General features: G+C 39.1%; 1 protein-coding gene and 1 long non-coding RNA gene across 3 annotated transcripts in view; one reads left to right on the top strand and one right to left on the bottom strand.

Annotated features, from left to right (window-relative positions):
- DMXL2 (Dmx like 2) overlaps positions 1 to 9,658 on the bottom strand; it is a 47,469-nt gene extending 37,811 nt beyond the window's left edge. For both annotated transcript variants that reach the window (XM_085070623.1, XM_085070624.1), the window contains exons 1-2: positions 9,486 to 9,658; positions 1,262 to 1,387 (exon numbers count right to left, since the gene is read on the bottom strand). In XM_085070623.1, the coding sequence (XP_084926749.1) occupies positions 1,262 to 1,387; positions 9,486 to 9,572 (213 nt within the window). In that variant the 5' untranslated portion in view covers positions 9,573 to 9,658. The remainder of the gene's footprint in view (positions 1 to 1,261; positions 1,388 to 9,485) is intronic.
- Positions 9,659 to 9,840: 182 nt separating this feature from the next.
- The window catches only part of LOC146432729 (uncharacterized), a 250,688-nt gene continuing 237,233 nt past the window's right edge, over positions 9,841 to 23,295 (top strand). Inside the window, exon 1 of the long non-coding RNA XR_014854300.1 lies at positions 9,841 to 9,926. This is a non-coding gene — a long non-coding RNA (uncharacterized LOC146432729). The remainder of the gene's footprint in view (positions 9,927 to 23,295) is intronic.

The following is a 23,295-nucleotide window of genomic DNA, read 5'->3' as shown; positions in this document are numbered from 1 at the left end:
GGAGTAAGTGCTCCTTAGTATTCCAAACTATCTAAAGAATTTCCAGTACCTCTTCTATGTGCCAGTGCTCTTGAAAAGTGGAATTAACACAAGTGTAATTAACTGTGTTATAAAGTATATTTTCTTAAGGCAATTGAGAAAAACATATTTCTGGACAGGTGCACCTTTCAGATTTTAACTCTAAGCAGGGCAGACATCTCGTTCAATGGCACAAACACTGTCAGTCAGACGTAGAAAATTCTTCTAGGGCAACTACTCTTAATGCATAAGGGAAAGCTGATGCCTTCACTGCTTCTGCTCATGTTCTGAGTAGTTCACAGCTAACTGATGCATTAATTATTAGTGTCTGTGTCTCTAGATTCCATTTTGTATCACTAAATCACTAAATAATAGTTACAAGAAGCAGGAAGAAATGCAATTATATATTTAACATTCAAACATCCTTTGAGAAGAGAGAAATGGTAAATAAAAAAATTGAAGTATATAATGCAATTGAACCCCTCAGTTTCATTCACCCACTTATTTTACAGAAACCTCTAAACAAAAAATAGTCTTTATTAGGTATTTTGCCGGGCCTGTTCCTAATACTCATGACTATCTTTAAAATTCCTCTTTCTTCTTTGAAAGGTTTTTAAAAGAAAAACTGCTGAAGTCCTTCCCATTCAGGATCTGGTTTCCTCCATATAGAAATTACGCAAAAGTCACCATATTTATTATGAAATCTTATTTCTTCCTTAGGGGGAGGGGGAGAGAGGGTTGCACCAACACGGTCAGTCCAAAGTAAAGAACAGTCTGTGAGCACTGAACGCAGAACCACCCTGCAGGGGTGTGTATATTTATGTACATATAAATGATTTATCCATTTCTGCTTTAGTTGGATGGAAATATACAAAATGGAGACAGTGACCATAATTTCAGTACCATTCCTGTTCTGATACTATGTGGTAACTAATATATTTGTCCACATTTTGTGACACCCTTACTGCAGGGCCAAAAAAGGAATTAAAACAATTATTACAAGATGTCTCCAGCTTCCTCTATCTTCATTCCTTCCCCAAATCACTAATAAATTGAAAGAATTCTCGGAGTAATGTAAGACTGACACAAGAGGTGTTACTCAGAAAGTCCCAGAGCAGTAAACCATGATCTTTGCTGTGAAATTAACTCTTCCATTCCATCAACGCATTACATTGTCATTTAATTATTTAATTTAGAGTATTCAAATTTTTAAAATTCTATACAGATTTATTAAAATCCTTACCCTGCCTTGTCGTTGGGAGCACTCCACACAACTGACCTGGATGTTGCCATGTTTAGCACCAGGAATGATTTGCACACATTCAAAGTCATTTGCCAGAATAACAATGTCACAGCCAGAGCCATATGCCTGAAATAATTGTCAAAAGAAACAACAGTAAATGTTTGCTTTAAAATCTAAGGCAACACTTGTTGCAGGAGCGATGTTTTTGGAAGCTGTGAAAATCCCCATTGCACAGGAATTTACAATGTAGCAGGTTTGTTCCTCACTAATGCAATGAGCAACAAGTAGAAACAAAGTAGCAGAGGAGACTGTAACTCTACCAGCTTTAAATCAGGCAAACAGAAACAGTAAAATTAACAACCAAACCCCCCACTTAAATCTACAACTTGAACTCTCAGTGTACATTTTCTTTTGACTCTTTTAGGTTTTGGTTGATTTTTTTCCTCCCCTCCAATTACTGTTGCCTCTTAAGAGCAAGGCAGCCAAGCCAGGAGCATTTATTAATGATTTTGCATGTATGTTTCTTAAATAAGTGTGTGTTGTGCCTCCCTGCCTATCTTTTTTTATTATTATGACATTTTTATAAAGATTGTTAAAGTGATTTGATTATTTTCTATAAGAATCCAATTGCTGGGCTTTTCCGAGTTTCAAGTGCACATTACTATTAGACTATGAAACAAGAAAGAAATCTCTTGGATATACTGTGGTGCAATACACACTATATTCTAAATAATTTGTTTACAAACTAGCTATAGAACAGTGACAGCTTGCAGCACTCTGTATTGGCAAGACAAATATATATCTGTCTGCCAACCTTTCACCTGTTCTAAAAAGTTTAATCACTGCAGATTATCTGTCCCACTGAGCTCCCACATTCAGGCACTGAAATCTCTCCCTAGGATCAATCTACTACTAAGCCTTTTACAGTAACCAGTTAGAGCTGGAAGTCTCTTTCCTTAAAGTAAGTTTTCCACTGATTCCAATACCGTAGGCAGAAATTTTATAACAGCCGAGTTAGGCAGAGAGTGGAAGTCCTCCACAGTGAATTTCAGATAGTACAAAATTACTTGTAATTTTAACTTGTCCACTGTTTTTTTCACAATAATTTCCAAAATACTGAGTCAGTCCTTGCCCTTTCCTTTGAGATCAATCAGTGTAAAGGCTACTTGTACTGTGAGTCCCTGAGAGCTCTGAGTATTTCTATTGATTTACATGATCAGTGCCCCTTGATGGTGGCACTAAGATAATGGTGCAAGACATGCAAGACAACCACTGGAACCAGAACAGACAGTTTAGGTCTCATGACTTTGCATGTCTACTTCTAATCCTCCTGGGAAGGAGCAACAAGTGAGAAAGGCTGAAAAAAAAGGGCTTAATTTAGTGAAAGTACGTCACTGCATGAAACAGAAAGGAACAGCAATGCGAGCAACAGAACAGAAACTCAGTCCCCAGAAATTAACACAGCATACAACTGCACACACAAAAATGAAAACTGCAGATAAGACAGATTGTGTAAAAGATTTCCAAGGTCATCTCACAAAAATAAAGTGACACAGTGTTGTCTGAGACGTCCAACCCACACTGCTGTTCTGGGAAGCTCTGAGGAACTGATACTGGAGTGATTCACAATGTAAGCAGGATTGCTAAAAGGTTGTTGGAGGGAGATTATCTGTGTAACAGAATATCCCAGCTCCTTGATGACTAGGCTATGTGATTATTAGACCCAGTCTGGAAGGGAATAAGTTACTATTAAAATTGAATAGGATTATTTCCAGAACGTAAGAGAATGAAAGATGAGATTCTGAAATAAGTTCTGTCATTGAACAGAAAGTCTTTGTTTTGTTGCTTTCCTATTTTTATAATGGAATTTTTTATAACACAAACTTCACCAGCAGCTGTGTTGAATGCTGGACAAAACAGTACAGGCTCCTCAGCAGGAAGGCAGAGGATTGAGACCAGGATGTGAATGCCCAGAAGTAGACAGGAAAATAAAAGTACATCCTCTTGTTCCCATAATTTATTCCAAATTATAATATTCACAAGAAATTTATTCTCCTACTTAAACTTCAAAGGGTGAGCAATTAAAAAAGAAAAGAGTTGACTCATCTTCTTTTCAACAGTCTTACTACTAATACAAAGCTACTAAAAGATGTGATTTAAATTGTTATCTAAGAGTAAAATGAGGTGCTGATACACTTTAAACAAGGACTTCAACCTTTCAAAACCTCTATTTTTTCACTGTTGGTATTGATAACTTGAGTTGCAAATTTCAAACTGCATTATACACAACTTATCACTAGCTGCAATTTTATCAGCAGGAGACATATGTGTATCTCAGAAATTATAAAAGGAAGACTTCTCAGCTTCAATTTCTTTATGCTTACTGTTCTTAAACATGCACATTTGTGTATGTGTGTATAGCTCATAATGCATGAAACAGAAAATATTTTACACTTGGCTATATCTATTAATTCTGTGAAGCAAAGTAATTTTGTGTCTTTCTCTTTTATTAGTTTTTCATCTCTCCTGTCCCTTACCTGCACTTATTCCAGCAACAAAGCATTAAATTCCCAGCTAATTATACTATTTCGCATATTTTTACAAACCTAAGTAAAAGGGTGGTTGTGAATTAGAAGTGTGGTTTACAGTAGAACTTTTATTTTCCAGAAAGAATCCCCAAGGTACAGAGATCTCTTTCCTGTGTGACATCTTATTTCTGTCACTTGTACCCTCCTCTCTTTGCCTGTGTTTGCTGCTGCACCAACAAGTGACTCAGCAGCCCAAGGTGTCTCTGCCAACAGAGGGGATCCTTCTGTCATGGACCTTTGCCTGAGCACATTCCCAGCAGCACACCAGGATAGCAGCCTGCAGCTCCAGGTTCTTACAGCAAGTGCTCTCTCTTGTTTCTGGGCTCATTTTCTGAGTGTAGATATTTATTCTGAGAATGTGCCGTATTTCTTGAAAGTATATTAAAGTATATTTACCTTAGATCTTTACATTGTTTTATGAGGTAAATTCATTAGAACACACCTTTGAAAAACGTCCATATACTTTTATGTACTGAAAGATATTTTCATCTTTCATGTCATATGTCTAAATATGAGTTTTTAATTTGATTACTTCTACACAGCTTTTCTAGTGCCTTCATTATATTAACATGTTTATACTTGAAGAGAACACTTTTCTGTTAAATCCTTTTCTCTTTTGTCCTGTCACTCCTTAAGATGGCAATGCAGCAGAAACACCCCACAGTGACAAAGAACAGGGAAGTGTCATAATATTTAACATCAGTAGTTCCTTCTTAAGGATTCAGCTGACAACATCTTCATGAGGTCATTTATGCCACCACAGGTCTCTCCTGCCAGAAAAACAGTGGCCACAGTATTGGTGATAGTGGACTGACAATCTGCATGGCCTGATAAAAGAATGGAAAATTAGTAAGCCATAGAGACAGGAAAGATGGAAAGTAAGACACTGAGATATTGTAATGGATGAGAACAGCATGGAGCTCTTAAATAAACAGAATTATGAGCAGTGACTGAACAAAACAAGTGCTGTAAGAACCACCCACATGGAGTATCTGCCAACCTCCATTTCTAATGTCACTGATAACTTCAAGGAGAAAATTAAATGGAGTTGCAAAACCTCCAGAATGCAAGGATGACTTGCAGGATCCATAAGCAACTAATAAGGTTTAGTTTGCCAATGTCTGCTCTATCTGTCAAGATCTGGGACCACTGAAATGAACAATGCCAAAGCTTTAATTGAATGCAGGAGCACCACACAGAAATAGGACATTGTGTCCTACTGTAAGAGTTTATGCTATATCCTCAATTTTCAGATAACATGAAAGCAAAACATGCATCTGTCTTTTTCAGCTGCTCATGTTTTCCAGTTTGCTTCTGGAACTAACAGACAGGGAAACAATTACTCCTTCACATTCTCATCTTGGGTTTTTTTATATAAATATGTTTCTTTGCATAAAAAAAATTCTTCTCTTTCTATAACCTTCAACTCTACAAATTTGGCATATGTGTAATAAAACACAAGTGCTCAAGCTCCTGTGTGTACTATTAGGGGTACAGAGGCATTTCAAGATGCTAAATGATGTGGAAGAAACTGAATCAGCCCACAGTGGTATTAAAAAAATAAATTCATACACATCTAAAATTACATAAACATCTATTGAAACCTGAATTAAAGTGTGTATTGGGCTAAAAGGACTCCTCTAGTAAAACAACACTCACCCTTAAGTTTCTAGCTATAGATAGTAAACATAAGATGCAGAAATTCCTCCACCTTCCGCTTAGTGATGAAGACACCTGAATTCTGAACCCTTTCCAAACTCACATCAATGGACACAACACTCACACTTCCTCCTCCTCCTCCTTCCAAGTACTACTAGAATTGCAGACACTTAATGCAAACTAGCAAAATAACTGAGAAACAACTTCTAACTTCCTACTAGCCCATGGCCTGTAAAACAGGCTTTCCTAAATTGACAAATTCCTAAATTGAGACAAATTTATGATTAAATACTTTACAATATGCTTATACATACTATTTCCGAGATAAAAGAACTTAGTAAGGATTCAGATATTAAGCATCTCTAATCCAGTTTACATAAAAACAGTGCAGAACATATAGATATATGTAAATAGTAATAAATGACTGAGAGGGATTTGCAAGTAAGTGTTTTAAGAAGGATAAAGTCATGAAGTAGGGTTCTCACACAGCAGAGAAAACCTATTCTCAATTGCTGTATCTCGTGCATATCTGTCTGAATGAAGAGTTTGCTGTTTTCAATGAGGTAAAGACATTTACATGGGTGTGGAAGACTCATCTGCAACAGCCTCTGAAATTCACCACACACAGCTCCAGGCCAAGTGTCAGTACTGGCATGGAATATTTTAAGAAGCTTGTTCTTTTCAAAAATGAAAAATAATAAATTTTTTCTCACTTTTATCAGAAAAGTTCTTAGATACCCCTAAAATCTGACATTCTGATTTTTTTCATTAGGAATATTTATAGTTTTGTATTTTTGCAGTTAGTGTAGCAGTAAATATTATTTCCTGTCTGTTTGACACTTGAAATTTTTATACTTGTAGAATCTAGCCTCTAGGTAAATGACATAGCTATTTTTATCTATTTATTTTTAAACCCAGACTAACCTTAAGAAACAGTTACATTCTGTTCTAGCTGCTTAACCAGCTCTTTAAGAACAAAAGCTAAGTGAAATCAACGATGGTTTGAAAAATGCACTTTACTACCTTTACAAGGTTATTAGCAATCAGTCAGACTGTGAGGTCCAAACACCTCTTCTGTCAAGGCAGGATGTGTGCTGTAAGGCCTTTCTGCTTAAAGCTCCACTCTAAACCTTCTGTAAACTCACTTGTGGAGCACAGTTAACAATACCTGCTAAAACGAGAACAAGAATTAACAGCAAGGTGGAAAGTACACAGAATTATTTCCAGAACTTCCATCATTTAGTACTTCAACCCTTTGCTTAAGCAGTGTTCTTTTTGGAGCTCAGATGAAGGAGGCTGAAGAGACTGCCTGCTACAAGTCAGCATTATGGAGCTGTTTTGCTGCTAATCACCCTTCCAACAGTTTTTCCTGTGTATCACCCGCTCTGCCAGGCTGGCCACAATACAGCTACAGCACCCACAAGGCAGTTTGCTAACCACACATCTCTGTGCCTCATCCCTTCCTTGGGAAAGGCTGGATTAAATGTCAGGATTGCTGCAGGCAGATGTGGGAGCAGAGGGAGGAAAGAACACTACTCATTTCAGATTAAGCACTGATGAAAACTTTGTACCAAACCTATAGCAACTGTCTCTGTTTCTTTGGATCTGTATAGTTTTATGGAGTTGCTAATACTTGTTTTTAGCAGGCAAAGAAAAAAAAAGTGGAAAAATTATATATTTTCCTTGTCTTTTTTTCAGAATAACTAGATGACTTTTAACAAAGCTTTAAAAAAGTTGAGACAGATTGTGTAATCATCCTAGCTCTAGCTACACCGACTTGGAAATTAGAAGCTTACCTTTATCCCCAGCAAGGAGTCATGTAAACAAGCCAAGGACAAACCACAGAAGAAAGGTAGAATGAAGAACCTGAGAATTGCAATGTCCCTAATCAGATTAGAAGAAAACGTGTTTCTTCTCTCAGAATCCTAAGATTGCTGGACTTAGGCATCTTAAAGCACATTCATCTTAAGTTTCTTCTACTCCCCCTCAAAAAAAAAGGGAAATAACTTCAAAACTATTAACTAGTGGGTACATATATATTTGTACCCAAGCCATTATTCTGCTGTGGAGTATTTTTAACAGGAATGATTCATTTCTGCACACAAAAAGGCAGTATTTTCAAGTGGCTGTGATGAATCAGTTGTAGCAATTTTGAACTGTTCTCACGCATTTTCAGTGCCCAAACACCAACCACACCGTGCGTGGCACATGCGCACAGCAGCAGCAGCTCCTCCGCCACAGCCCCAGGGATTCCCACAGACACCCATGGATTCACACCGTGCTGAGCACATCTCCTGCCCTTCCCTGCCCTGCTGGCGCTGTGTGCCAGTGCCTGACAGGTGCTGGGGCTGCAGGGCAGGACTGCAGCCAGGCTCTGTCACCAACACCCAGGGCCTCTGGCCTGAACTGCAAAACCTGCCTCAGGATGTGAGCTGAAGTGACGACTCCAAACAGCTCAGGGGTTTGGGGGCACAAAGCTGTGTTCACACAGGGGATGTCGACTGACACAGTTTGAGGTTAGGCACTAATGAACTGGCCACCTGCAGTGGTAGACTATGATTCTACTAAGTCAGGCAGGTAGCTAATTTCCCAAGAATCTGGAAATAAGACCCCAAACTGTCTGCAGGCATATAGTAAACCATACAGTTTACCATAGGATCAAGGTCTAAAAGAGCAGGAAATAATATCATGAACACAGTGAATGAACAAAAAGCAATGAAGAAAGTTACAGCTATGCAAGTCCAGAAGATACATTTATTAAAACACACTTATCTCTTTAATTCCTTGTTTACTGTATTATAAAAAATTGGATGCAGCAGCCAGAGAAGACAGTGGGGTCTGTTATATGCAGCTCCACATTTAACATGTTACCAAGCAAGTCTGCATCTTTTTAAAAGATGTTGCATTTGCTTTTAGAAAATCCTTGTATAAACCACAATATACATTATAATTCATTATTAATGCTATCAAAACTATGACAAGAATTAGCATAAAGTTGTGTTGCATAATACCACTTGATTGACTTTTCAAATTGTCACAGTACAAAGAAACACATTAGAATGTGAATATGAGTAAATGACTTCTTATATAAATATCAAAAGTAATAGAGGTCCCTTTAATAGCAGTATGGCTGCATAGCAGCAGAACCAGGAAAATAAAGACAAACATGGCACCTTTTATTTCTTAAGACTCTCCAGCATTCATTACTGAATTAAGACATCTGTGATAATCTATTGTAAGCTTTAAATGTTTCACGAGTCTCCTGACATTTATCTTACACCCAAAAGGATGCTCTGCATCATTTTCCTTGGAATTGGTTTGTGTCTGGGATATAATCTTGTTAATATAAAATGTAATGAGACGATTGATTCCCAAAGAATAAGATACTGATTAGATGGCAGCAGGAAAACGCTGCAGAAGCTGGTAATTCACTAAAATCAAAGCACACAAAACATACATAACCTAAGGAAGTGAAATTGACAATAAACAAAAATAGCCTGTGCATGAGGAACAGATTGTTTTATAAACTACTGGGCTCTTAAAATGTACTCAGTGTATCTGTCTAACGTCCCTTGCTGTTTCTTTTCCAGTTTGAGAGGAGCATTTGCCAAATTAGTGTTTTATCACCCTCAGCAATGGAAGGCAGACGCTCATCAGTCGCGGGCAGGCTTCGTCAGAACCCCAGCGCAACTGACCGTGTGCGCCTTGCGGATGAGACATAAACACACACACAAACACATTAAAATAGAAATAAATCTAAAAAGGCAGACGGCAGCACGCAGCGGAACGCGAGGACACACGGCCGGGGGTTTCCCCGGCAGGATGCAGAGGACGGAGCGCTGGCCAGAGGTGACAGCGATCCCCGGCTGTCCCCAGAGCCCGTTCCGCTCCGCCCGCAGCGCCCCCCGCCCGGCAGCTCCCCTCCCCGGGCCTACGGCCGCCGTGCCCAGGCCGCCCCCGGCCGCCGTGCCCGTTACCGTGAAGGGGGTGTCGTGCACGCTGCCCACGGAGTAGCCGTTGTCGCCGGGGTTGACGGCGCCGGTGAGCACCTGGTGCAGATGCATGTTGGCCCGGCAGCGGCCGGCAGCGGCAGCGGCACCGCCGCGCCACCGGGACCCGGATGGCTCCGCGGGCGCGCGCCACGGGCGGGCGGGGGGAGCGCGCGCGGCGCACGCGCCGGGCAGCGCCCGGATCAGGTGAGGCGCGCGCGCGCGGGCACCGCCCCTCTGCGCGAGCGGCGGGGAGGGGCCGGCCGTGCACGCGCCCGCGCGCGGGGCGGGGGGGTATAAAGGGCGCGCGCGGGGGCCGTGAGGGGGACGGGAGCTGAGGGGAGCGGCAGCGCCCCCCGGCGGCGGAGCGCGGGCGGTGCCGTGAGGCGGGAGGGCCGACCGGGAGCGGGGCTGCGGCGGCGCCGGGAGGTGAGCGGGCGGGACACGGCTCACGGGGCGGGACACGGCTCGCGGGGCGGCGGGGACGGCAGCGGGAACGGCAGCGCGGCTGCGGGGTTTGGCTGCCGCGGCGGCGGCGCTTCGCCAGGGGCGGCGGGAGGCGTGTCCCGGCAGCGCGGCGGGCGGGGCGCTGAGGGGAGCGCTGTCCTCTGCCCGGCAGGTGCGGCCGCGCTGCCCCCCGGCTCGCAAGTCTGCCTCTCGCTAGTTAAAAACACACACCTATATATGTCTGTGTATATATATAGTGCTTCTGAGGGTGGATTGGGTCTTCTTCGTTAAGGCTCCTCTCGTTCGCTCATATCCCAGAGAGCTTAGGATGCTCTCGGCAATGTACCGGTGTCGCTCCAGCGGTGCCCGCAGCGGGGCAGAGAGCTGCCCGCAGTGTGGGGACTTGGAATGAAAGAAAAAAAGTGTTCAGTTGAATTTCATGCACAGCAAGTGGCCCCACAGAAAGTATGGAGAGGCTTTTACTGCTTTACTTTCAATTATGACCAAGCACTCTTGAAAGCTAAAGCCTTTAAGTATGCTTGTCCTTCTCTGTCTCAGAAGTGTGGAGAAAACTGGATACTAAAAATTGTTTGGAAGGGATTCCAAACTCTCAGTGCGGGGATAATAATACTCTACATGCAATGTGTCATGAGATAAGGAAAATCCTCAATGTTCTTGCCCTAGGTCAATAGAGTGGTCTCACTGTTGCTAACAATTGAAGCTGCAAAGCTCACACTCCTTTAAAGTCTATGGCAGTGTTGCCTGAGCCAAGACTGCAAGATTGATCTTACCTTGTACTCCTTCTTAAAAGTGTGCATCTCATACTGAATAAATGAGTGCTACTGAAAACGTAGACGTAAATAAACAGCAAGTCAAGTTACATTTGAATGGGAAAGACGTTGTCATGAAAAAACTTCAGGTTTTGTCTACTCCAATGCTTGTTAGAGGAAGTCCCTATTTAAAGGGAGCAGTGTCTCTAGCTGGGGTGAAAGAAAAAACCCAACATTTTGATCTGCAGTTGACCTGCTTCCATGTGAAACCACTATGTGATACTCATGTACTTCCACTCACTATTTCGTAACTTTTCTGATTGAAGGCTCTCCCACATAAAAAGTGTAATAAATTACACCTGATTTTTGAAAAAGATTTTTTTTATAAAGGCATGCAACCCAACTTAAAGGCAAAAACAGCACGGTGAGACTTTTTGTTTTGGTAGGAGTTTTTGTTTGTTTGTTTCGGAGGTTTCTTTTGTTTGATTGATTTAATGAGTGGAACAAAGTCCAACAAATGCCTGTAAAGGGCAGCTGACTTTGGGTTGGCTGTAAAGAGAATAAACGGTATGATCTAAAGGAAAGTGTTTTCCTGGTTGTGGTGGCACAAAATCTTCAGAGAAAGCAGAGTACCTGCAGGATTGGTTCAGTCTTGCTGGGTACAGACTTGATGAGGCTAAGTTTTGGTTTTCAGCTCAGTGTTCTGTCACCTAATGAGAGCAAGACTGACTATAGCTCTTGTGTAAAATACTCTGTTTGTGGCTGTGGAAACCTATAGATGTGGCTTCCTCTGTGCACAGAACTTTGAGCAAGAATCATTCTGCAGGTATCTGCAGATAAGGCCTTCACATTCTTCCTGAAAGCAAATATTTTCACCTGACTTTTGCTGACAGAATGTTTTACTCACCTGAAGGAATTCTTGCTTATTAGTGACTTAAATACCTCACTTTAAAGTAATTTTTAGTGCATGTAACAGTGATTTCTACACCTGAGACCATAAAACAATCTCTCTCTTTCATGTGTATAGATATATGTATATATATATGCACACATGTATATATAAAACATGAAATAATAGTAAAAATATGTAAGGAGCCTTCAGTCTTTTAATTTCCCCTTTAATTCCTGGCCATCTTGTTGCTTTATTCTATTACTTTACTTTCTTTTTAACTCTAAACAAAAGTTCCTACAGTCCCTCCACTGGAGTCTGTTTGCCCAGAAATTCCCTGTCTTGAATTAACTTTGTGAGAAGGGAACTTCCAGCACCTCAGGAGAGTAGCTGCTATATAGACTCAAAAGCTCTATTTAATTAATGCTAATAAGCTGCAGGTGGAGCTGCCTTAGGTGGTGTTTTAAGAATGCAGTAGAAATGCTGAGAGTACTTTGCTCCTGGCTTGGTCTGGCAGGGTGGATTAGATGACCTCTTAGGGCTGTCTGCATCATTTGCTTCTCCAGCTAGAGATCCAGAGGTGTTTAAAGACATCAGTCCTCTTTTCTGCTGCTTCCAGGGACAGAAGGGTGCAGGGAAAAGGGATCCAAATTTAGAGAACAAACACTGAACTACACAGATGCTATGGAGAAATAACTTGGTTCCATTTGCTGCAGGAAGTAGTATTTTCACGTAGCTAAAGAAAGTGGTATTATGCAAAATTATCAGAAGTAAATATGATGTTTCTATATAGAAACCATCATTATGTATAAAAAAAGCTATTTTGTCTGGTTTTTCTTAGGGCTAAGAGAGAGAATTGTTTTGCTTTTGGCAAAAGGTGGTGTGTTTAATGGGAAGGCAGAAAATTCAAAAAGTTTTACTGTGACATCAGCCTAGAGAAAGACAACACACATAAGAGTCATTATGCCAGATAAATATGTATGCTAGATTGCCTTTAATTTCAAAGGTGAAATGCTGCACTCCAGCCTTGGTATCTTGACACTTGAAGAACACCCCGTTTCAGCCACTTTGTTGGTTTTTTGTGCTTCTGAAGGCCTTCACCATTCTATAAGAAAGAGAGCTGCTGAGCACCATGTTTTTGTGCTTCTGTGAATATTTTCCTTGTGATTCTTAATGGTTGTCTCAGAACTTGTCTGTTTTTCTGTAGAACCTAAATTTGGTGTTAACATGGAGAAAATCATGTTCTTCAATCTGTAAGATGCAACATCTGTTCTCTGCTATTAATTTCTGAGCTGTAATATGGGTTTTTTCTCTACCTTGCTCTTACCATTTGAACAAGATTGTGCCCAGAATGATCTGAATTTGTAAACTCTTGTTCACTTCTGTTGTTCATTCTCTGTGTATTTCTTTAGAAGACCTTAAAGGGTCTCATTCACTTGTGAGGGATGGGCACTTCTTCCATTTTCCTGAAAAGACCTTGCTACAGCACAACTTTTGCTTGTGCTTTTCTTAAAAGATCATGTACATGGTAACTGATAGTCTTGCTTCCCCAGAGGTATCTAAATGCTGAACACTCTGGCAGTACATAGGTGTCTAAACATTTCCCATGGCCTCTTACTCTCCACAATTCCCATAATATCACCTATTTTAATTTTAAAGAACAAAAAAAATTAGCATTGGATTGTTCAGCAATTGTTCAAATGTTAAGAAAACAGAGACAGAATAAACATAAGCTACTTCTAGTGCTGATATATGGCATGCCATTGGACTTTAATGACATAGGGTTAAGTGTTAACTAGTTCTGTTGGCTGAATTTATTTGCATTGTGCTCTGTTAAATGCTTATCCTGTGGAGATATTTAGTAAACCTTTTACTGAGTGAATGTGCTCAGAATAATTTTTTGAGTGTTTGGATCCTAATATACAGTAGGAGACACTGTTATTGTAATGCAAATATTTTTCTTCACATGGAAGAATTAGTGCTCTGTACCTTTTCAGTTCTGATCCTTTGTGTATCCTGCCTTTCTATATGTCTTTCAAACATCTGGAAAATAGAATCCCTCCAGTGAAGTCACAAATGAGCACATGCAATTAATTCAAGTGCATTAGTTCATGCATGGACACGTTCTTTAGCCTCCACTCTAGAAGATGACTTAATAGAACAACAACTTTTGTTGTCAATTGCACACAAATAACATTCCAAATATACGAGCAAACATTCAGACTGAATGTTCTGATGGCACTAAGTATATACAAAAGATGTTCTGGGAATTTTCCCTGGTCCTTTCATTGAGAAAAAACCCCAAACAAATCCCAGATGCATGCTTCAGTCATATTCTACTAAGGAGTTCAGCACTTCATTTCAGAGGCAGACATTTCTGTCCTTAAGGAGGTAAAGAAAGGTGTTGCATGAATTTACAGAACAAATTCCTATCCAGGAGCTGGAAGACACCAGAAGAAGATTCCAGTTATAAACTTCTCATGACTGATTTCAAGCACAACCAGATCTTCAACACCAACAGTTTAACAAGCACCATGGGAAAAATCGTGCAGTGGAGGCTGAGGAAGACCTGAATTTAAAAGCCCTTCTGTGAAACCTAAGCCAAAATATTTTGGACTGACATTTGAAAAGCTTCTTATTAGTTTAGGTTTGTGTTGCTTTTCTGGTAGTGCTTATATTGGGTATTTCTTCAGCTTCAAGGTGCCCTGTTGCTAATACATCCTCACTCTATAAGAGTTAAGATTCTGTAAGGGAGTAAATTTTCTCTTGTGCTCTTTTCTTTTAGCTTTCCTTATGGTACCATTCTTGAATTTTCTTGGCACCTAGGTAGGCTGTTTATAAAACAACATGCAGAACTGCATGTTACATCCTGTGTGCTTTTTGCCTAACATTTTCTGCAGGTACCTGAATGCATCCTAATCCAACACATTTTTAATACTCACTTGCTTTTGGTAAGACCTGAACTACCTAAAGGCTGTTGTGATCCTATCCATGCTTCCAAAGATTCTAGTATGGGTTTTTAAGTTGTAAATAAAAGAACCAAGCTTTTAACATTATAGCTGTAAGTTTTGCTTCCTTTGAACTGCAGTATGCAAATAAAATATGCAAACGTGTGCATTTAGCTGCTGAAAGACACCATGAACCTTTTATTATATTCTTCTGTTTGCAATATTAAAACCTAATACAAACTGTCTTTTAATCTAAAGGTGTATTTGCAGTAGGTGAGGAAGAAGAGTGGAAAGAGCATCCACACTGTTTGTTTTGTTGTTTATATGTTCAGCAGAGGCTTTGGAAAGCATATGTGAGCAACACCTCATGTAGAGCACCTAGCTAGGTCTTCCAAAGTGCTCTCTGGAAGATCTCACTGTGTTCTTGTTTGTACAGGGAATGCATTACGAAAAGAAATGTGCAAAGACTGAATTTGCCACCTGTGCAACGTCTCAGTTGGGTGTAATCGATGCACTGTGTGCCAGTTGCTGGGGTTTAGTCTGGTTTTTTGAGGCTCTAATCATTAACTCTTAAGTACTCCTGTCTCTTGCATAAACACCCAAGCTGAACCATTGCTAATTAACCCAATGGATTTTTCTTGTGCTGAGCTCAACAGTGCAATTTATCTCCATGGGCTGTGGCTTGGGCAGAATGAATGTGTTTATTGTGGGTAATTTTGAGACCACAAGTATTTTATTTACTTTATGCATTTCCAGGCAGCCTGTCAGGACAGATATGAATCACTTGAAGTGAAGTAAAGTAGTTATCAATATTCCATCTTACTATCATAACTCTGAGGCATCTCTTCAACAGCTTAGTGTGGAAATTTATTTTTAGATGTTGAGGGAGTTTCTTATGTCTAATTGACTTTTAAAAAGCTGAGGATATAAAACACACCCCATAGTTAATAATAACTGGGATTGTATGAAAGTCAGATATTCTCCTCCACTTCTTCTGCCTCCCAATCAGAGTAAAAATTTGAAAATAGAAAAATCTTCTGAGAAATGGAAAATTAAAATAAATGAAAAAAATTTTTTTAATTCCATACACCCTCCAATTTGGCTGACTTGTAGCAGATCTTGGTTTAACACCTGTTCATAATTTGTGTACACAGAAAAGCCTTTGAAAGTTTCTTGCAGTATTACATCAAGAGCATTAATATTTAGGGCATATGCAGTATTCTTTGTAAATTACATTCTAAAAGTGGCATTTATGGAGGATATCTCAAGAACAAAGTACTATCTATGTATTCAGTTGCTAAAATAATGACTCATGTAAGGTTTCTAAAAGTTAGCAGTAAGTTTATGGATAACTTGATATGCAAAGCTCTATGGACTTCATAATTTCAAACTGGTGACTGCATTATTTGGGATTTGTATTATTTGTAATAAATAATTAAAAGCAAGTAACTGTTGACAATAAATACTTTCCCAAGAGTATTATATACAGAACAACTCAGTTCTTTGTACCTTCTCTCCAGGGCACATGAGACCTCTGTAGAGCTTTCTAACTGGAGCTTCTCAATGCAGACAGTTGAGGATTGCTGGTTTCTGTGTCAACACATTGGTGAGGAACATGTGGATTTTCTCTGGTCTTCAAACTGCTCTGCAGGATGCTGCAGTACATGTTAAAGTGAAATTTGCCTGACTCCTCATTTATGTAGTGCTGAGAATCTCTAGGGTTATTCTGGGATGTGAACTGTGTGTTCTGATCTTGCAGACAATCCTGAGATTGTAATAAAGATGTATGCCTGTGAAAGACATCCTCTTCATCCTACAGCTGCGCACAGGATATGAGAAATGAACGTAATGCTGGCCATGGTTAACTGAGCTGTGCAACAAATACACTGAAAGTGCACTCTGGCTATCCAGCCATGTACCTTAGCGCAAGATAAAGGGTGAAATTTTGGCCTAAGTAAACAAATAGTTTTACCAGTGACCTGGTTGCTGGGAAGAGTGCAGGTTTTCTTTAATTTGCATATGATTCCTTGTTTGGTTTGGTTGTGCTTGCTTTCTTCACATCCCACCCACCCATTGGTTTCCCTTTTCCCCTCTCCATCTCCCTGCACTCCTGAATTCCCTAACTCAGTTTAAACAAATCCTGAAGTCTCTTGTACACATGGAAGTTCTGAACAGCATAGAGAAGAGATTTTACTTGAACTCCCACTGATGGAAAAACTGTGGTGAAAGTTTGGCACAGGAGAGAAATGGGTGTCAGTACCTTCAGTTAGTGGAAGTGATGCTGTTAGAAAGAAGGTTGATGCCACAAGGGCCATGACAGGGCAGTAAGAAGGGGTCTGAGGAGGTGGCAGCCATGGACAGGCTTTATTCAATGTACTGCTCATGTAACACATCTTACAGAAGGGACTCTTCTTGTGTTATCAGCTTAAAGCACAGAGCAGCTATTTTTTTGACCTTAGTTGTTTTTGTCTAAATTAGAATGGCTGAATTTGGGTTATCTGCTTTTGCCTGAAAAGCAGAGGGCAATGTTAATTTTGTAGTTGTTTAAGGAGTGTGAAGAAACTGTTCATTGGGTACAATACAGGGAGAAGCCAGAACTGAGCACTAATTACTCTCGAGTGGTAAGCGCTGAGCACCTCTGACAGGTAGCAGTGTGCCCATGTGTTCTGAGGGTGTGCACAGGAATAAATGAGTTAAATGGTGGTGATATTTGCCAGCAGCATGATATGGAAATGCTGCCCACTGCATCACACTGATCTGCTGCCATCTGTTCACAAAGGTTTGCTACATTAGGAAAAGCAGAAAATTATATCATTTTGCTTATGTTAAAAATTGTGGAGAAACTTGCTTTTGTTTTTCTCTGGATGTTTATTATCTCTGAATTCAGGTCAAGTGTCTTTATTTGCAATACTTTGACATTCCATGGATACTGCAAGTTCAGGTAAAGGAGCCTCAGCTAAGTAAATAATACTTCTATATATCAACATCGATTTTTCTTTTTGTCAATTCCAGCAAATACATAATTGCAGTAATTAAAGCAGCAGGACAAGCAGTCTGTTTTGTGGATCACAGATTATTTTTTATATCTTATCAATAAAGTCACCGCAAGGGATCATTTCTGAATGACCTTATAGTCATTGTTATCAGACAGTCTATATTTTGATATTTAGAGTTAAGCAGATCAAATAGAATAATTACAATTGCTGTCATATTTGTTACTGATGGGTGTTTGCCATTATTCTTGGCCAAACAACCTATTTAAAACATTTTTATTGAGTACTGACTCTGCAACCAACTCAGTCTGTGGGATGGTCTGTTTGTAGAGGGTCTCAGACTGCAAGCCATTAGTGTCAGATACTCTATTGCAAGGAGCTCTCTGAGCACCAGCTGTGCTGGGCTGCTGAACTGTGCTAAAAGATCTCATTCACAGCATATGATATCTGTAGGTTATATTCTGATATTCAAATGCTCTCTGACTTTCTCTGTCCTAACATTTCTTTGTGCCTCATTAATTTGTTTTGGAGTCATCACCTTTCACTTAGCTAAAGACTCTCTCAGTGTTTTGCTGGTGATGAGAAGAATATTTGCTGCCTTTTACCTTCTGCCTCTTCTTTCTGGGGATCCATGGAGCAGGAGACATCCAGCATGAATTTGTGTCTCTTCCAACAGTTTTTTACCAGTAGCACCACAGTACAACTCAGCTGTTGCTGAAAGCAGTGGATTAAGTAAATCTTGAATTTGGCCTGCTCTGTATCAAAGAGTCAAAGTAATGCTCACAGGCTCAAAAGCAGCAAAGTGGTTTCCATTTGATTCTTGAACAGGGCCCAGTTCCAGCACAAAGATTAATTATTTCCATTATGTCGTGGTCCTAAATAAATGAATACAGTGTTGAAAAAGAGAGATGCTTAGGAGAATTGGGTCACCATTGCAAATGATTGGATTGTTTGGTCTTGTCATCACCAAGAAATGCAGTAGATATAAATCATCTACTCTGCAGTCTATTTATTATGGTTTATGCAGCTTAATTTGATGCTTGGGTGCTTAGACCTCTAGCACCAGTGTAAATTCTCCATCTGTGCAGCTGTAGTATTGTAAAGAACCCAGATAAATTTATAGAGTTGGCTGTTGAGCAGGATCTCTGTTCTGAAGAAAAAATGAAACATTTTACTGAAAAATAAACCAGAACAACTATTGAACAGGAATTTAAAAAAAATCAAAGGAATGTGAAATAATAATTATTTTTATTATTTGTGAGTATCAGATACTGAACTCTGACATGTAGTTTCCCCACCACCACCACTTAAAGGGGGGTAACTTGGGAAGCCTGGGAGCTGATGCTGGAAAAGCACCAGGAATTCCTTCTGCTTCCAACTAGAGACTAAAATGGATGATAATATTTTTTTAATTAATAAAGGATATTTATGGGTTTATATATTTTCCATTATAAAACCCAAAGGCCTAAGGGAATTATGTTATCTGCATTTTTGTTCAATCATTTTACACTCATGTTCACCTGGCAATAAAATTTATTTTTTTGGTGGTAAAAGACATATATCCAATATATGTACAATTTGCCAGTGCATTTAAAAAAACATATCTACAGCATGAATCCATTTTTAAACTCTAGTCTCTTGACTGCTCCAAATCCCAAGGAACAGAGTGGCTGAATGTTGCTGGCTTTTTCTCTTGTTTCCAGCTGAGTGAAATTGAACAGATGGGAGTGGGAGAAAAAATGACGAGCCAGTGCAGACAGTGTGAATAATTTGTTGGGTTTTGGTGTGTTTGCTTTTTTTTTTTTTTTTTTTTTTTTTTTAATTTGCCAGGGCAGTGCATTTACTGCAAAAAAGGGCAGCAAAATTATAATATGCAGGTGTGTTTTGAGTGTTGGTTGTGCCTCGGAAACTTCTTCAATTGCTACCTGGATGTAGGGGGAAGGAAAATAATCTTTGCTAGTTTATTTAGAAATGGTTATATCCATAAGGTAATACAACCACCAGTGTTTCAGAACTCTGCCAGATGGCGTTAGCTGTGAGTAAGTTTTGTGATTCATTTGGTAAAATATTTGTCATGGCAACTGAGGAGCCTCCGACTCATTGGTCCAGTCAGTAGTAGAAACCACCACTGGTCTCACCAGATGTGAGGCTGGACATAAGAAATGTCTCAGGATGCTGCTTTTCAGGCTGGTTACTTTGCCCAGGGAGATGTAATTGTAAATTCTTTTTACTTGTATTGCCATCTCAGGGTTCAGCAGACCTTCCATTTTCTGTTTCAAAAACCTAACATATATCTTAAAAAATATCAAAATATTCACTAAATTTGTCTTTATCTTATGATTGCAGAAACTGATCAAAGGAGAATTTCACTTTCGTTAAATCTTCTCCTCCCCATTTTTGAACAAGCAGTAGGAAGATTAGCCCAGGAATGAAATATGTAGTAGAAGAACCAAAAAGAAGGGGTGTAGGCCAGAAAAATGCTGAATCCTTATCCTCTACTAATTCTTTGGGGGCAAGATCAGCAAGGTGGTATTCTAACAATCTGTGCTATCCAAAAAACCTACAAACCAACCTCTTCGTATGCTTAGTTCTCAGTTTTTCTGTTCTCAAATGTTTATTCTTCAGTTTCTGGGTTAGTGTCCCAGAATTCTTATCTGTGCATCCTTGCAAGTAATTAGTAAGTAGCAATATTTTAAAATAGATCAAAATAATTTCCCAAGGAATACTCTGATAGCTGCCTTGGAAAAATGACTAAGCATCCTCAGAGGCAACATCACATAACATTATGTTTCAGGAAGGATATTTAGTGACAGAATGGATGTCTAGAGAGACACAACAGAAGCCTTTCAGACATTTTATAAGCTTTTATAACTTAAATGAAATGTCTAGGGACATAGATGTCTGCAAACGTACTCCCCTCCCACCTGTAAAACTGAGAGTACAGAAACCATAGAATATAAGAGCATTCCAACTTAAATAGTCAGAATCACCTGTTTAGGATTAGGGCTTCCTATGTCAAGAACTGATTATTCTCAGCAGGGAGACATCTTCAGCTTTCTCTGTTATTATCAGTCAGGCTTTTAGCTCTCCTTTCCAGAAGTATGTGGTTTTTGCTCTTTTGGAATGGACTGATGCCAGAGAACCTTCAGTTATGAAGTCTTTTTTCTGATCCCAGAATATATTTCTCCACACTCTAATGAAGAAAAATGTATTTAGAAAGAACCTGTACCAAAGAGCTACTTAGGACTTCAGTTAATGTGCAGTGGTACCACTTTGTTGTATTTGATTGACCTCTATCTGCTTACATTATTTTGGGATTGATCTCATAGAAATATCATTCAAATATATATCTGTATTTTCTTTATACGTACATATGTATCCCTTTCTTTTTCATAGGAACATAACCAACATTTTAGTAGCTAATGAAAAACATAATCTGGAGAAAAATTGCAGTATAATTTTGCTTGCTTATCTGTACTTTCTTTTGACCAGTCTGTTTCTGTTTGTGTCACCTTGCAAGGTTTCTTGGAGTGAGTGACCTGTTCTGGATGTTGCAGTGACATGGCACGTGGGAAGAGATGCAGTAACATACATAAATGGTTGATGTACACATACTTTACATTTGTCTTGCTCTGGCCCTATTGAGTTGCATATTAGCTATCTGATGTTAAAATTAAATCACAGGATAGGAGAGGAAAAGGAAATAAACATTTTGTCTTCTGTCAGTCGGCTTTCATACCACTTTCACGTGGATGTATTTCACTTTGGAATAATGTGTGAAAGAAATGGAGCTGCTGGTGATGGCATAAAGCTACACTGAGGTGGACTGTTGTGAGCATAACTTTTTTTATTCCTTATACTTAATGTATTCTAGGATGATGGGGAAAAGAAGTAAAAAATTGATTAATTTTAAATAATAATAAATTGTCAAGAATCAAGAGTGGGTAATGCTCTATTTTTTACAGACTGAAAAGATCAAAGTGAAAGAAAATCAGAATTACTAATGAGAAAACAAAGTGCTTAAACTGCAATGATAAACTTGATCTCAGTAGTTTTATATTTGAAGTGACATTTTCACAGCTGATCCTTCCAGTACAGAATCAAAGGAGCTATATAGTATTGCACTTGGAAAACTGAATGTTAAACACAGGTCTACTCTGGCAGAAGCCATATACTATTTTGTAGTGAAAACACTTTAAAACCCTTGAAAGAGGTTGATTTTTTTTTTTTTTTTTTGTCCTGAGTGATTTATCATTTAAGTGGTTAGAAAGCTGACAACCTGACACTTGACAAAGCCCTTTCCTAAACCTGATGAAAGGAAATCCTTTTAATTAATTTGCTTTATTCAGGCTAAAATAGAGCATTGCTAGTGGGAAGTTAATTTACTGGCAGCAAAAAAAAAGAACTAGTTTATAGAACCTCACCTCTAAACCTCACTTAAATCAAATCCACAGTGATACAAAACCCCACAGTGATTAATGCACAATGAATAGTTCTTTTCAGTGCTGGATTTTAGTATCAGTTGATAAAAAATGATAAAAAAAGATCTGTTGATTTCTACCCTAGGAGCACATTGGCTTTGTTGTTGTATTTGACACCTATTAATTAGGTTGTTCTGTTCTCAGAATGACTGCATAGAAACAGTTGCTTTCATGTATTGTTGTTCCATGGCAGGATTTTGTTGCTTGCTAAATTGACTCCTATTCAGTCAGAGTTGAGGCAGAGATAGTATTGATTCTTAGGAAAACACAGACCTCCTGAGAGTCTGTACTCCCACTTAGTCATCTGTTTAAATTTAATGCTGGTCCTAAATATGTGGATATTTCATGAAGGCTCGAGGATTGCCAAAGCATGAGGCAGTAATTCTGCCAGAAAATACGTGTGAAATGCAATAACTCGTTGCCTTTTTTATAGAGCATTAGTGACACCCAGTGGTCATATTCGGTTATGGACTAATAGACATCAAAAAGTTTATCCTAAACTTTATCCTAAACTTATAAAAGCTTACAAAAACTGGAGGGCAGAGGACCCATGAAAAGGCTGTTTGAATCTGTGGGTCTTTTATAGTATATATAATGCCTGTATACAAAATTTGAGTAAGCCTAAATAATGGGAATGAAGGGGGAAAAGGCACTTCAAACTTGTTATTAAATGGTTCTCGTTTTATCACGGACTTAATGACAATGGAGAAAGTAAAGATTTTGTGCTGTAAGGAATACACTCTTTTTCCTTCTTTCTTTCTTTCTCTTTGCTACCCTGTTTATCTGACATTATTTTAAAGTAGTACACTGTCTTAACATGTGATTTATTCTTTTCTGCTGCAGTTCAGGTAACTCTTTACAGAAAGCTTGTTTACTGTTTTAGTGTATTTTCATTCCCACTTTGTACCTTGATTTTTTTTGCTAGGATTTGATTTGTTGTTTTGCAAATACATTTAGTTACTGATTAATGTTTGCAAGGTGCTTTGAAATTATAGATCATAAACTCTTTGTCTTGTGTCAACTGTTGCCTAATTCACAAGCAAAACCTGCTCCTGAAGCCAGTCCTGTGAAGTACCTTAGGATTAATTATTTTGTTTCAACTTGTAACAGGAGGTCTGAGCATTTGTCCAAAAACTCAAAATAACTCTCCAAAATATGGATGGTCACCAGGACAGTTATTCCATCAGGTGATATGGAAAGGCCAGACAGCAGGACTTCATACCACAGTGACACAAAGGTGACACATTCTTACTACTACCCTTCTGGCCTT

The sequence above is a fragment of the Lichenostomus cassidix genome, chromosome 10 (assembly GCF_008360975.1).
Source record: "Lichenostomus cassidix isolate B80296 chromosome 10, HeHo_3.0, whole genome shotgun sequence".
In the NCBI taxonomy this organism is placed as follows: Eukaryota; Metazoa; Chordata; class Aves; order Passeriformes; family Meliphagidae; genus Lichenostomus; species Lichenostomus cassidix.
Note: the sequence above shows the minus strand (reverse complement) of the source record. Positions and strands in the feature narration are given on the sequence as shown.